Source organism: Entelurus aequoreus, linkage group LG03 (genome assembly GCF_033978785.1).
Source record: "Entelurus aequoreus isolate RoL-2023_Sb linkage group LG03, RoL_Eaeq_v1.1, whole genome shotgun sequence".
NCBI lineage: Eukaryota > Metazoa > Chordata > Actinopteri > Syngnathiformes > Syngnathidae > Entelurus > Entelurus aequoreus.
Window position 1 is genome coordinate 45688649 of NC_084733.1, and position 16144 is coordinate 45704792.

At 40.0% G+C, this 16144-nt stretch overlaps 1 protein-coding gene across 2 annotated transcripts in view; it reads left to right on the forward strand.

The window, feature by feature from the left end:
* Nucleotides 1–1906: 1906 nt before the first annotated feature.
* Nucleotides 1907–16144, forward strand: part of LOC133646499 (uncharacterized protein KIAA1522 homolog) — an 85792-nt gene continuing 71554 nt past the window's right edge. Inside the window, exon 1 of one of the 2 annotated variants that reach the window (XM_062041928.1) lies at nt 1907–2215. Coding sequence is in view for 1 of the 2 variants with exons in the window: in XM_062041926.1 (XP_061897910.1) it covers nt 3004–3090 (87 nt within the window). In the remaining variant the exon portion in view is untranslated. Of the gene's footprint in view, nt 2216–2982; nt 3091–16144 lie in introns of those variants that run through there. The other variant, XM_062041926.1, reaches the window with a different exon arrangement.

Sequence of the window (16144 nt, forward strand, 5' to 3'; positions counted from 1 at the left end):
CAACAATTTGGCATAAATGTTATGTTTTATAGAAAATCTAAAATAGGGACTAGTGATTCTCAAAATGTGGTTTGTGTACCACTAGTGGTACGCCAAATAATCAGTTCATTAAAGTAGAGTGTTTTGTTTTTCTATATATTCAAACTTAATGTTACTGTTCAAACTGTATGTGATATTACAGTGGCCAAACATTTTAAATATACCAGTTAAATAAAACCTCTGCTTTGTTTTAATGAATACTTCGGCATACTACACTACTAGTATTTTCTGAGGTGATACTTGGTGAAAGAAGTCTGTGAACCACTGCTCTACAATCTAAAGCTGGGCAGTCCAAACTTTTTTCACAGAGGGGCGCACAATCAAAGGAGGAGAGGCCAGGAAGGCGGGTTTGGTTTAGTTAGCTACGAACACAACTTTCACACCTTGAAGAAAATCCACATATTTTCTCTCTTATCAGGTTATTACATTTAATTCCATTCAAATCAAATCCAATCTAATTTCATCTACCATCCTCTGTATATCCATCCACCCATTCATTCATCTACCCACCTACCTATGCCCTCCATCCATCATCCATCCATCCATCTACCCACTATACCCTCCATGCATCCATTCGTCCATGTACCCACCTAACCTCCATCCATCCATCTATCTATCAATCAATCAATCAAAGTTTATTTATATAGCCCTAAATCACGAGTGTGTCAAAGGGCTGCACAAGCCACAACGACATCCTCGGCTCAGATCCCACATCAGGGCAAGTAAAAACTCAACCCAATGGGATACAATGAGAAACCTTGGAGGGGACCGCAGATGTGGGGACCCCCTCTGGGCGACCGGTGCAATGGACGTCGAGTGGATCTAGTTAATGGTGTGAGAGTCCAGTCCATAGTGGGGCCAGCAGGGGATAATCTTGAGTGGAGACAAGTCAGCAGCACAGAGACGTCATCAACTGAAGCACATATGAGTGGTCCACCCCGGGTCACGACTTTGAACAGCTAGCGAATCATCTGTGGTTACCTAATAACCTCTCCACGCAGGAGAGGGGGGCAGAGCAGAAAAGAGACGGCAGATCAACTGGTCTAAAAAGGGGTCTATTTAAAGGCTAGTGCATACAAATGAGTTTTAAGATGAGACTTGAATGCTTCTACTGAGGTAGCATCTCTAACTGTTACCGGTAGGGCTGGAGCCCGAATAGAAAACACTCTATAGCCCGCAGACTTTTTTTGGGCTCTGGGAATCACTAATAAGCCGGAGTTCTTTGAACGCAGATTTCTGGCTGGGACATATGGTACAATACAATCAGCAAATTAGGATGGAGCTAGACCGTTTAGTATTTTATATGTAAGTAGTAAAACCTTAAAGTCGCATCTTAAGTGCACAGGAAGCCAGTGCAGCTGAGCCAGTATAGGCGTAATATGATCAAACTTTCTTGATCTTGTCAAAAGTCTAGCAGCCGCATTTTGTAACAACTGTAATATTTTAATGCTAGACATGGGGAGGCCCGAAAATAATACGTTACAGTAATTGAGGCGAGACGTAACGAACGCATGAATAATTATCTCATCTACCCACCTACTTACCAAGCTATCTATCTATCTGTCCATCTATATGTATATTTGTCTGTTTATCTATCTATCTATCTATCTATCTATCTATCTATCTATCTATCTATCTATCTATCTATCTATCTATCTATCTATCTATCTATCTATCTATCTACCTGTCTGTCTGTCTGTCTGTCTGTCTATCTGTCTGTTTATCTGTCTATCTGTCTGTTTATCTGTCTGTATGTCTATCAATTGCATCAGCGTTTAAATGTAATTCTCCATACTGGCCACTAGATGTCCCCCTGACACAGACCGCGGGACTTCTCCCTCACCTGAGCGGCCATCATCCTCCAGGTGGGTCGCTGTGCCTTCTCGTCCACTTCAGCGCCAGCGCCACCTTCTTGTCATTTACCTTCCGCGGCCCGGCGGGGCGTCCTCAGACGGAGCCGCTCTGACAACCGGGACACATTTGAGCTGACTTCCCGACAAACATCTGCGTCGAAGTTCTCACCCTAGTAAAGCTTCCTGACTACTTTTGCCTAATTTCCAGCAGAAATGTTTCACCTGAAGTCTGCTGTCTCTGCTCGGTGAAAGTTTGGACTCGTACAGGAAATTAAGGCTGCAAATGGAGAGAGAAGACGTCCGGATCATTAACATTTAACACGGTAGATATCTTTTTTGATCGTCATTGTTTCTACATTGGTTTTATTCTCCTGTGTAACACAAAAGTGATACACGTATTAAGTGTTTTAAAAAGTTCATTATTAGAACTATATTGTCCATGAATGGTCTAAAACTCAGGTGTTACCTTTGACATTTACGTGAGAAATAGCGCTGAGAACGTTCAGGTTGAGCACAGGCATGCAGGGGGAAAAGTAGGTGTGGGAGATTTGCTTAGGTTGGCCTTGAGGGATCGAAGCAAAGGTAATTTAAGACCTGTCTTACTTCTCTCGTGACAATGCAGACTATTGTGTTGGTGACCATCACTGACTTGGCCTGACAGCAAACTTGAATTAGGCTGCATTCTCACTTTGCAATTTTGCTCCTGTTTTAGTTTGTTTTTTTTGAACGCAGCCCACAGAGCCCGACTTGGTGAGGCATAACCTCATCAACTAAAAATATAACAATGATACTTTGGATTTTAGAAGTTAAAGTCTCAATCCTAACTTTGCACAACATTGCAGACAGGTCACACAGTAAGGATATGTTTTTTTCATAGCTGTTGTACCTACTGGTAAGGTGAGGCTGAGACATTTGTTTAGAAAGGGTGTGTCGCATACTGGTGGTGCTCCTTATTTCCCGGCCTTGCCATGCCGGGGCACGTACCCATGGAGATTACAGGTGAATTATGTAATCGCCGGAGGCGCAGCTGATGCTGGTTTGGCTTGAGAGATACCGTATATAAAGTTTGAGACAGGGTGATGACACAGATGTGGCTGCTAGGATAGAAAGCATGAAGTGCTTCCCGCCGCCTCACACCAGACAAGCAGCTGATGGGCCAGGAGTGGGTTACTGGAAGAACAATGAGGTGTTGCAACAGGTACACACTCATTTGTTTGAAAGTTGTGTGTTTGTGTCATCCTGCAGGGAGAGGAAACTCCAAGCTGATGAGTGTGACTGTTGATCGATAGGATTAGCTGATGAGTAACTCATCAGTGGCTTTCTTATCGCAAACAATATTTGGCATACATGTTGTTGACTGTTTTTCTACCTGTAATTTCAATGGGGGGGAAACTTTGTACTGAATGGAAGCTGCTGCGTTTGTATTTGGTCTGGCAGATTGTCTAGCTGTGTTCACTGGCACTAAACAACATAGTTGTGTCTGACCTGTCAGTTCAGAGGGTCACAAAGTGCTCATTTGGACCCCTGACAACCTCTGGAAGCAAAGCAAACATCTCGCAATACCTCAAGGGAGAATTGACATTTTGAAAAGAACAAAAGACAAGAAAAACTGATATGTTTTTGGAGTTTTAATGTTCTCTCAGGTTTCCTCCCACAGTGCAAACATTTTTGGGTAAATTCCAGACTCTAAATTGCACTTGGGTGTAAATCGGAATGTGGAGTTCTATGATACCTGCAAAATTATTCACTTTTTCAACATCTTACAAAACCATATCAATTATTTTCTCAGGAACATTACTTTTTTTTTATTTTTACAATGTGCAATATTTTTAAATATAAAACCCAACACATAGGACTTATTACTGTGTGGGAATGTGAAAGATCTTAAGAAAAAATGTATGTATAAAGGAAAACTGGTTATTTAATTGCACAAGCCATTGCACATTGGGTGTGTAAGCCCTCTTTGATGCATCTAAGGGACTTTGCATGTTCTAAATCTGACCAATCTAAGTCTGTGAGAGGTGAAACATCTTCTGAGACAAACTGAACAGTCTAGTTGCGATTCATTGAATGTACTGAGAATACAATGACCGAGATGAAAGACAACATCCATGTTTAAAGCAATGGGACTCAAGTAAATAAGTAAATGTAGTCACCCAAGTAATTACTTGAGTAAGTATTCAGTGAAAAAACTTCTCAAGTACCGTGTAACTTCTGATTTGTTTAGTAACTACAACCGTCATTTGAGTGTGTGTGCGTGTGTGTACATGTGTGCGTGAGTGTGCATGTAAGAAACAGTACTGCAAAATATACCATCTTACAGTTACTGTTGACATTGTAATAGGGCTAATGTTAGCATCTGCAAAGCTAAAACATTAAAAAGCATCTACAACTATTGATTGATTGAAACTTTTATTAGTTGATTGTACAGTACATATTCCGTACAATTGACCACTAAATGGTAACACCCGAATAAGTTTTTCAACTTGTTTAAGTCGGGGTCCATGTTAATCAATTCATGGTAACTAGAGTTGTCCCGATACCAATATTTTGGTACCGGTACCAAAATGTATTTCGAAAGTTTTCGATACTTTTCGATACTTTTGTAAATAAAGGGGACCACAAAAAATGGCATTATTGTCTTTATTTTAACAAATTTTTTTACGGTACATTAAATATGTTTCTTATTGCAATTTTGTCCTTAAATAAAATGGTGAACATACGAGACAACTTTTCTTTTATTGGTAAGTAAGCAAACAAAGGCTCCTAATTTAGCTGCTGACATATGCAGTAACATATTGTCATTTTCCATTCTATTATTTTGTGAAAATTATTAAGGACAAGTGGTAGAAAATGAATTATTAATCTACTTGTTCATTTACTGTTAATATCTGCTTACTTTCTCTTTTAACATGTTCTATCTACACTTCTGTTAAAATGTAATAATCACTTATTCTTCTGTTGTTTGGATGCTTTAGATTAGTTTTAGATGATACCACAAATTTGGGTATCAAGGATCATGCAATGGTCATAATTGAAGTCCTCATGTGTCCAGGGACGTATTTCCTGAGTTTATAAACATCATTTTAAAAAAAGGAAAAAAGATTTTGTGACGATGAAAAATATCACTGTAATCATAGTAGTATCGACGAGATACGCTCTTGTACTTGGTATAATTACAGTGGATGTTATTAGGTGTAGATCCACCCATGGCGTTTGTTTACAATGTGACGCCGGTGAGCTACAGTGTGTAGTGAAGAATGTTTAGCTATTCCTCGTCCTGCAGGGATGATACTTGTGAGAAACGTACTTTATTTGTCGCCATGGAGGCGAGGATTAGTGATTTAGAAGTAGCTAAAACACTGCAGACTGCAGCTGGATGTTAGCCATTAGCTAGCTAGCCCTGTCTTAAAGCACCTCTTCCTGAGGGCATTTCAGTGTTATAGCTTCACCTTTATTGTTAGTTTTTAAGCCAAAATGCGTCCATTCTCCCTTTTCTGTCTACACACATTTTCAGTTTGTAACTACTCCCTGATTGTGCGTTGCCGAACATGCTCCTCTGCTTGTAAAACCAGCAATGACAATGCGCCGTCATGCCCATTAAAAAAAAAGGGGGTGTGGAACCGGTACTTTTTAGAGGCGGTATAGTACCGAATATGATTAATTAGTATCGCGGTACTATACTAGTACTGGTATACCGTACAACCCTATCTACAACTTACTACAACGTGTTTTCTGTAGTTGGAAGTGGAATTCTTGTAGTGTGAACAGGAAAAGAACCCACATGACGTCACATAAACCGGATGTGCAACGCCCTTTTTAGCTTTATCATTAAATAATATTTAATGTTATTTTGCCAATATAATTATAATGTGTGCTTGTTGTTTATGTATTTAATACAATAGATACAACTTGCTTAAAAGATTTCAGTGTGTGTACAACAACATTTTGAGCATATTAACAACACTGTGATGATGATGATAACCTGGATAGTTTTGGTCATAATAACTGTGATATAGCATTTTCACATCGTTACATCCTTATAGCGGAGTAACAAAAGCATTTCTTCTTTACAGAAAATACTCAAGTTAAAGTAAAAATTATGTTTTATTGAATTACTGACAAGTACAATTCTTAACTATTCCTTAACTACCCACCTCTGTGTGTCACAGTGACTACAGATATTTGTACCACTTTAAGGGCGTATCTCTCCCAAAAATATAGTTTAATTGCAAATTTTACAACCTCTTGGGTGTTTAAGATTAGGGCTTCCCCTTTGCCCCCGCCTCTATCCTTTTGCCTTGGCATGGAGGTGAGGGAGGTGCTGAGGTGGTGAAAGGAATAATGGAGTGGGTGACTTCAACAGAGAGGGTGGGAGGATGCAAGCAAACTTGGACTGAAAAGTTTCTCTGAGGGTAATTATCAATCTGTCAGGAATGTAGCCTGCTCCCCTACCAGACATGCTGTTGCACGGCTGTAGCGGCTTTCTTAGCATACTAACTTGCATTACTGTGCAAACATCAGTTGACTCACTTACCATATAGTTTTTTCTGCTTTATTTATGCTATTGTAAACTTACATTACTCTTGTGTTTAACAATATATCGTCTCTGTCTACAACTTCGTCCTACAGGACTGCAATCTATTTGTGGCAGTGGTCTCTACTTGTTGAGAAGAACTATACACTCAGAGTTCGATATAACGCAGCCTAACATAACGCGATATTCTATATAACGCGATTGTGCCATTGACCACAAATTTTCGGCTGTTTACGTCGCGGTGTGATGGCCGGTAGTCTGGGGTGTAGGACTATCTAACGAGCGAAATCTGTTATACATCTTACCGTACCTTGTAGGCCATTTAGGGCTACTACAAACTGGGCTAGTTAGCTCAATACGGCTAATGCCAGCAAGCGTGTCCACAGCCTCTAAAGTTAAAAAGTTACTCTGCTCTAACTGGCAGACACGTCCCTCTAGCAGGGACAACCTCTCCATGAGAAGGGTGCAAGAAGAACGCAAATGCATGCTCACGTTTTTTCCTTCACTGAGTCTAGTTCTTGCTGTCTTCGGAGTGGGGGACTTCAGCTTAGGTCCGCTAGCTTAGCAGCCAACTAGCTGAAAGTGAATTGGTGAAACAAAGAGAGCAAGTGCTTTGTAAATTCGGTAAGACTAGAAAATGTGTTAGAGAAGGGCTAAAGAAGGCTATAAAATATTTAGAAGCACACAAAATAGAAAAATAGCACTTAGCTTTGACAACGACAAAGGAGCACGAAAGAGCACAGCTGAATTAACAGCCGAAAAAATAAGGCTTTCTATATAAAGCGATGTCCGGAATAACGCAACTGGATTAATCGTTGCAACCCTTTACTGATTCTTCTTGCTACATCTGGCAGACCAGGTATAAGGTTTGTATAGAAGCGGATGTGGGATGCATATAGTCATTTACTTTCCAGCGAGGTGACGACAAGTTACATTTACAAACAGTGCCGTAACCTTTCAGAAGAATACGTTGCTTTTATGTTTTGGCTTAGAACTAAATGATTCATTCTAAACTATGGTTGTAACATTAACTGTTTTTAACTCTCCGAGAAGGCTGGTTTGTATGTCTACTCATATCAACAAGTAAAAAAAATTGGGACTTCTGTACAAGGGCAGGCCAATCCTGCACACTCTTCTTTTGCAACCAGACTTGATGATTTTGCACTGCCCTGGTAGAATTATGAAGTGGACTTTAGAATGTTGCTTCTAAAGGTCTGGTTTGTCCCTCTCATATGGATTCAAGAACTGTTATTTGTTCCAAAAAAAGTTTTAAACTTGGATTCCACTGTGATGTTCCATCCTGGATGTAAAACAAAGTTAACAGCAAACATTATGTTGTTGTCTTTTCTCAACAAGCACTAGTGATGTGCTATACCACTGATTTATCTTTCCGATCCGATACCGAGAAAAATTCAGGCTGGAATCTGCGATATGGATCCGATACCGATATTTTGTGCAAATTTACCTAATGTGTCTGGTAAAATATAAAAAGTAGTGTATTTCAAATGTTGCAGCTCGTGGGGAATCATCTTCAAACGATATAAAATGCAGTTATTCTGCACTTAATGTGTTATCTTATCTAAATTCAACTCTGTATGTCGTGTCTCCAAATAGCCGACAATAAAGCGATACACACACTTACTGTTTTAGAATACTGAGTAGCTCATTTTAATTTCCAATAATTTTCTTCCATCCATCCATCCATCTTCTTCCGCTTATCCGAGGTCGCGTCGCGGGGGCAGCAGCCTAAGCAGGGAAACCCAGACTTCCCTCTCCCCAGCCACTTCGTCCAGCTCTTCCCGGGGGATCCCGAGGCGTTCCCAGGCCAGCCGGGAGACATAGTCTTCCCAACGTGTCCTGGGTCTTCCCCGTGGCCTCCTACCGGTCGCACGTGCCCTAAACACCTCCCTAGGGAGGCGTTCGGGTGGCATCCTGACCAGATGCCCGAACCACCTCATCTGGCTCCTCTCGATGTGGAGGAGCAGCGGCTTTACTTTGAGCTCCTCCCGGATGGCAGAGCTTCTCACCCTATCTCTAAGGGAGAGCCCCTTTTATTTATTTAGCCCCTTATAATTTTCTTAAATGAACAAAAATTATTTGCAATGGGTGTTTTATTACAATTGCTATGTATAATTTAATGGGCTGGTGTGGTTACACTTGGTCTGCGGTTGTGAGGCCTGTTGGATGTACTGCCAAATTCTCTGAAACGCTTTTGGAGACGGCTAATGGTGGAGAATGAACATTCAATTCATGGGCAACAGCTCTGGTGGACATTCCTGCACTCAACACACCAACTGCATGCTCCCTCAAACCTTGCGACATCTGTGGCAGTGTGCTGTGTGATAAAACTGCACGTCTCAGAGTGGCCTTTTATTGTGGGCAGCCTAACGCACACCTGTGCATTAATCATGCTGTTTAGTCAGCATCTTGATATTCCACACCTGTGAGGTGGGATAGATTATCAAATAAAAAAATGCTCACTAACACAGATTTAGACATATTTGAGAGGAATAGGTCTTTTGCGTATACTGTATAGTAAAAGTTTTAGAAGTTTGAGTTCAACTCATGAAAAATGGGAGCAAAAGGGATGCGTTTATATTTTTGTTCAGTACAAATGACGTATAACACTAAAAAGCGCAAATTCCAACCATTGGAATACTCTCTATAGTTCAAGACTTACGGTAATTTGAAAAATACACTTCACATTGTATAGGCGGCTCCAGCTTCAATGGTAAAAGTAAAAAATTTTTTTATATTTTTGAAAATTATTTTTTACTTTTTAAATTCATAATATTTATTTTAAAAAGTATTTTTTTATTAATGTTTTTTATTTTTTATATATATATATATATATATATATATATATATATATATATATATATATATATATATATATATATATATATATATATATATATATATATATATATATATATATATATATATATATGTATATGTATATATATATATATTTTCAATTTATTTGGAGACCTCCTGCGGGCTTTCATTTGCCCAGGTCTGGTGTAGAGTTTAGGTTGTGTTTTGGATTTGGATTTTGTGCGCTGCATAGATTTTCCATGCACAGAATACACAGGAGCAGTGCGCAATTGTGCAGGCGCGCACCTTGGAGGTAACATTGATGGGTATCGGAATCAGCAACATAAAACAATAATCAGAACATTCCTACTTTCCACTTCTAGCGTCAGCAAAACTAAACCTACTTCAAGCAAGTAGTTCAGGGGTCCCCAAACTACGGCCCGCGGGCTGGATCCGGCCCCCAAGCATCCAAAATCCGGCCCACCGGAAGTCCCAAGTTAAAAAAAAAAGTGTTTATTTTATTTTATCTTTCCTTTTTAATCCATTTTATACCGCTTGTTACTCTCGGTGTCTCCTAGCCGCTCAGGCAAATCATATTGTCTAAAAATGAATTTTCCCATCGATAACGTGACAATGTTAAATGTTGATGAACATCAATGTTAATTGATGTTAAATGACAAAACGGATTAACTCGCTGGAATATAAAGACAATGTATATATATATATATATATATATATATATATATATATATATATATATATATATATATATATATATATATATATATATATATATATATATATATATATATATATATATATATATATATATATATATATATATATATGTATGTATATATATATATATATATATATATATATACAGCCCGGCCAAATTTTTTTAACCCAATGCGGCCCCCGATTCAAAAAGTTTGGGGACCCCTGAAGTAGTTGAACAAAATAAACAATCATTGTCTTCATTTGTCTGAAGTACAGTACCGTATGCTCTCCTGAGAAGCAGCATCCTCTGCTGTGGAGATTTGTTTTTGTCTATTTCTTATGTCAGAATTACACATTTTGAAGAAAAAAACACAAAAATACACTGCAGAAGTTACTATGTGTTCCAAAATATTTGGTTTTGTTCGGGACATAATGTTGTATCACTCTGTATGTACTGTATGCAATTGATTTGTTGATCTATTAGGAACATGGAGTGGAAGCTCTTGACCCACAACAGTGATGGTTAATGTGTTGTAATGCAATCAAGATTATTGGTGAAATTGTGCTTGGACCACCCCCACCCAACCCCACCCCCACATTCCCCACTAGTGCTTTCCAACGCCCAGACTGAAGTGTCCTGGTTCTGCACAGTAACTCCACATAGCTGAGAAGTTAAACATCTACTGATTAAACGCACCAGTATTAGACGAAGCGAAGCTGCTGGTCTGGTGAAGGCAAACTGGAAAAGATTCAAAACTATTTCACTCTTTTGACCTTACTGGTGTGTTATTTCCTCAGTGCAGACACAGACTAAGCACATCCAGCGGATCCTTGACTCCCATGTTGGGCCATGTGAGGCGCTTTAGCTCAAGCACATGTAGATGTGAACGTCCTCGTGGTTAAACTGAGCTAGTCCAAACAAAGGTGGCTGTCTGTATGTGCTGCCACACCCTCTTGGCAGTGCCTTATCCACACGAATCAGTTTGCTACCTCAACCTCACTAGGCGACAGTTCCTGGAGAACTCTCGCCAACCAAGCTCCCAAAATGGACCTTGCATTGTTCATATTTGCCGGTGTTGATGGAGGGTGATTTGGTTTGAGCCTGTAAGGAACTGTGTGGCCTCATCTTAAGTCTGCATGTGGGTATTGTGCGTGAAAATGTGGTGCGATCCAAAAAACCTTACAGTGCATCCAGAAAGTATTTACAGTACTTCACTTTGTCAGTGCATCCTTATTCCAAAATGGAATAAATTAATTTTGGTCCTCAAAATTCTTCACACAATACCCCATAATGGCGATATAAAATATATATATATTTTTTTAATTAGCAAATTTATTTAAACTAAACAATCATTATTACATTGGTATTCACAGCCTTTGCTCAATACTTTGTTGATGCACCTTTGGCAGCAATTACAGCCTAAAGTCTTTTTGAATACGATGTCACAAGCTTGGCAGAGCCATCTGTGGGCAGTTTCGCCAATTCCTCTTTGCAGCACCTCAAGCTCATCAGGTTGGATGGGAAGCGTCGGTTTTCATCCAGGATGTCTCTGTATATTGCTGCATTCATCTTAGTCTAGTCAGGGAGGTGACCAAGAACCCTATGGTCACTCTGTCAGAGTTACAGCATTCCTCTGTGGAGAGAGAAGAACCTTCCAAAAGGACAACCATGTCTGCAGCAATCCACCAATCACACCTGTATGGTATAGTGGCCAGACAAAAGCAATTTATTAGTAAAACGTTTAACAAAATGCACCTGAAATACTCTCAGACCATGAGAAACAACATTCTCTTGTCTGATGAGACTAAGATTGAACTCTTTGGGGTGAATACAAGGCATCATGTTTGGAGGAAACCAGGCACTGCTCATTACCAGACTAATACCATCCCTACAGTAAAGCTTGGCGGTGGTAGCATCATGCTGTGGGGATGTTTTTTAGTGGCAGGAACTGGGAAAGTAGTTAGGATAAAGCGAAATATGAATGCCGTAATGTACAGATACATCCTTCATGAAAACCAACACTTCCCATCCAACCTGATGGAGCTTGAGAGGCGCTGCAAAGAAGAACGGGCAAAACTGCCCAAGGATAGGTGTGCCAAGCTGTGGCATCGTATTCAAAAATACTTGAGGCTGTAATTGCTGCTAAAGGTGCATCAGCAAAGTATTGAGCATAGGCTGTGAATACTTATGTACATGAAATCTTTTTAGTCTTAAAAAATGTTTGCAAATTTAAAAAAAAGAATTACGGGGTATTGTGTGCAGAATTTTGAGGACAAAAATACATTTAATTGGTGACCCGGCGGTTAAATCTGGCCCGGGAATGACGCCAGACCAACCAGCGAGTTCAGTTTCAAAACTGGGGAGACAGACATTTTTGCAGTAAATTCTTAAAACACTGGAGTGTTCCTGTTGTATAGAGGAACTTGGACCACTGTAAACACACTGGCAGATAATCCTTGCATTGACATTTTAACCTTGCTAGCAAACACTGGGGACTAATTTTTTTCATAGTGTGACTTATGTAATTAAGGTGTTGCTGTAGCTTCTTTACTTCAGATGCAGTCAGTGGTCATTTGTTCAACTTATTACGTTTTAAGTGGTGCTCCTCAAAGTTCCATTTGGTCTCTCTTTTTCATCATTTTGGGCTATTCAACTGGTGGTCTGTGAGTTCAGTTAAAAGAACTTGTGAGAGACACACATTTTTGCAGCAGATTCTTAAAAACACTAAAGTGCTGTTATAGAAATTATCTTTGACTAGCTTTTTTTTTTCCCCAGAAGTACCTTAAAAACAGCAGAGACCAACATAAGCTATCATCAATTGTCTACTGTAGAGGGTGCTGGCTCTCCGGAATATCTAAAATAAGACTAACAAAAAAGGGAGAATCCAGCCCCCCGGTCGTTAGAAATGTGACCCCTAAAACATTTAGTTGGATATCCCTGGCGTACAGTAACGATGTGACGTTCGCAAATGAGTCAAATCTTTAAATGGCTCATTTACATGAATGATGAGAATACATTTGCAATTGGGAGTGGTTTGTTTGCAAACCCTTTTTAAATGAAAAATTTCCCACATTGCCACTTTTACTGCTTCGCCAAGAGGGATATTAGCGCCTGATAAAAAGCTGTTCAGCAGGTTCAGTAGTACCGATTTTTTACGTCATGCGCAAATTTGTATTCTTGTTGTGTATATGAAGTTAAAGTTAAAGTACCAATGATTGTCACACACACACTAGGTGTGGTGAGATTATCCTCTGCATTTGACCCATCACCCTCACCCCCTGGGAGGTGAGGTGAGCAGCAGCGGTGGCTGCGCCCGGGAATCATTTATATATGTATTATAAAAATAAATACATTTAATTCTTATTTGTATATTTATTTCTGAATTTTACGTTAGTAGTAGAGATTTTATGTTTCTACTCAACACAGAGCGAATCAAGCAAGTACCAAGATAACTGCCTTGCCTACAGTGAAGCATGGTAGTTGTGTCATGGCCAGGGTCTGCAGGACTGCTGCTGGCACTGTAGAGCTAGGGTTTGAGGAATATGTGAATTAGAGTATGTACGTTAAGGCCACATGTGAACACAGATGATGGACTACCTGTTCAAAGCCGGGACCCGAGGTGGACCACTCTGTGCATCAGTTGGGGACGTCTCTGCGCTGCTGACTTGTCTCCGTTCAAGATGATCCCCTGCTGGCCCCACTATGTACTGGACTCTCACATTATTAACTGTATCCACTTGGCATCCATTGCACCGGTCACCCAAGGGGGAGGGGGAATCCCCACATCTGTGGTCCCTTCCAAGGTTTCTCGTTGTTCCCATTGGGTTGAGTTTTTTCTTGCCCTGATGTGGGATCTAAGGTGAGGATGTCGTCGTGGCTTGTGCAGCCCTTTGAGACACTTGTGATTAAGGGCTATATAAGTAAACTTTGATTGATTGATTGATTGATGTCCGTCTTCCAACCTGATATGCTCAAACAAACTTCCAAAATGACAAGTGCCTTGCTGAGGAAGCTGACAGTAAAGGTGATGGGCTGGCCATGCATGTCTCCACACATGAAACCCCAGTGGCTCAATTGCCTCTGGTGAATTACATGCCCAAGAAGGTTAAAGGCCTACTAAATGAAATTGTTTTATTTAAACGGGGATAGGAGATCCATTCTATGTGTCATACTTAATCATTTTGCGATATTGCCATATTTTTGCTGAAAGGATTTAGTAGAGAACATCGACGATAAAGTTCGCAACTTTTGGTCGCTGATAAAAAAAGCCTTGCCTGTACCGGAAGTAGCTTGACGTCGCAGGTAGAAGGGCTCCTCACATTTCCCCATTGTTTACACCAGCAGCGAGAGCGATTCGGACCGAGAAAGCGACGATTACCCCATTAATTTGAGCCAGGATGAAAGATTTGTGGATGAGGAACGTGAGAGTGAAGGACTAGAGTGCAGTGCAGGACGTATCTTTTTTCGCTCTGACCGTAACTTAGGTAAAAGGGCTCATTGGATTCCACACTTTCTCCTTTTTCTATTGTGGATCACGGATTTGTATTTTAAACCACCTCGGATACTATATCCTCTTGAAAATGAGAGTCGAGAACGCGAAATGGACATTCACAGTGACTTTTATCTCCACGACAATACATCGGTGAAGCACTTTAGCTATGGAGCTAACGTGATAGCATCGTGCTTGAATGCAGATAGAAACAAAAGAAATAAGCCCCTGACTGGAAGGATAGACAGAAAATCAACAATACTACTATCAGGAGACACCGAACCAAACACTGGACCTGTAAATACACGGTTAATGCCGTGCCGCCTGTCGAAGTCTAGCAATGCTGTTGCAAACGACACCATTGAAGCTAACTTAGCTACGGGACCTCGTCAGAGCTATGATAAAAACATTAGCGCTCCACCTACGCCAGCCATCATCTGCTCATCAACACCCGTGCTCACCTGCGTTCCAGCGATCGACGGCGCGACGAAGGACTTCACCCAATCATCGATGCGGTCTGAGGCTAGCGTCGGATAGCGCGTCTGCTATCCAAGTCAAAGTCCTCCTGGTTGTGTTGCTGCAGCCAGCCGCTAATACACCGATCCCACCTACAGTTTTCTTCTTTGCAGTCTCCATTGTTCATTAAACAAATTGCAAAAGATTCACCAACACAGATGTCCAGAATACTGTGGAATTTTGCGATGAAAACAGAGCTGTGTGTATTGGGATGCAATGTGTCCGAATACTTCCGTTTCAACCATCGACGTCACGCGCAAACGTCATCATACATAGACGTTTTCAACCGGAAGTTTCGCGGGAAATTTAAAATTGCACTTTATAAGTTAACCCGGCCGTATTGGCATGTGTTGCAATGTTAAGATTTCATCATTGATGTATAAACTATCAGACTGCGTGGTCGGTAGTAGTGGGTTTCAGTAGGCCTTTAAAGTATGGCTCAATAACAATGTCCTCCTGAGAGACAGTGTTTTCTGCAGTAGACATTTGTGTTTTGCATAAGTTTTTTTTAATTTTTACCAAAAATTTAACTAACAAAAGAAATAGACCAAAAACAAAGGTCCACTGCAGAGGACGCTGGTTGTCAGGAGGGTATACCACTTTTTAACCTGTACACTGACTACTCTAAGTTTAATAAATTTTTTTAATTTTTATTTTTAAAAAATAGTTGCAGAAATGTGAGTTGTTTGCTTGATTTTGTGAAATATTTACTTTATTAATTCATAGAGGGAAGTTACCCTAATTATTTCCCATAGTAATTCCCATACCACGCCTTTTAATCAGACCCTCACAAAAATCAAGTATTCCCTCTCTTTAGTCTTTTTTTGTAAATCCATCCATCCATCAATCCATTTTCTACAGCTTATCCCTTTCGGGGTTGCGGTGTAAATCCGTTTTGTATTTTTTAATGTGTAATCCAGCTCCTTGTATCAATCCAACTACGCGGTTTTGCTATGTCAAAGTGACTTTTGCACTGCATAAATGTGTTCTCTTAACCCTTGTGTGGTGACCCGTTTTCGATTTTTATTAAAAGAAAAATGATACAATTAATTATATTTTCAAACTGAGACTCACTGGCTTTGGCTCATTTTCTGTGAAGAATATATATCAGAATACATATTTAATGAACACACACCATACACCCCCCCTACACATTTCTATTACATATAAGA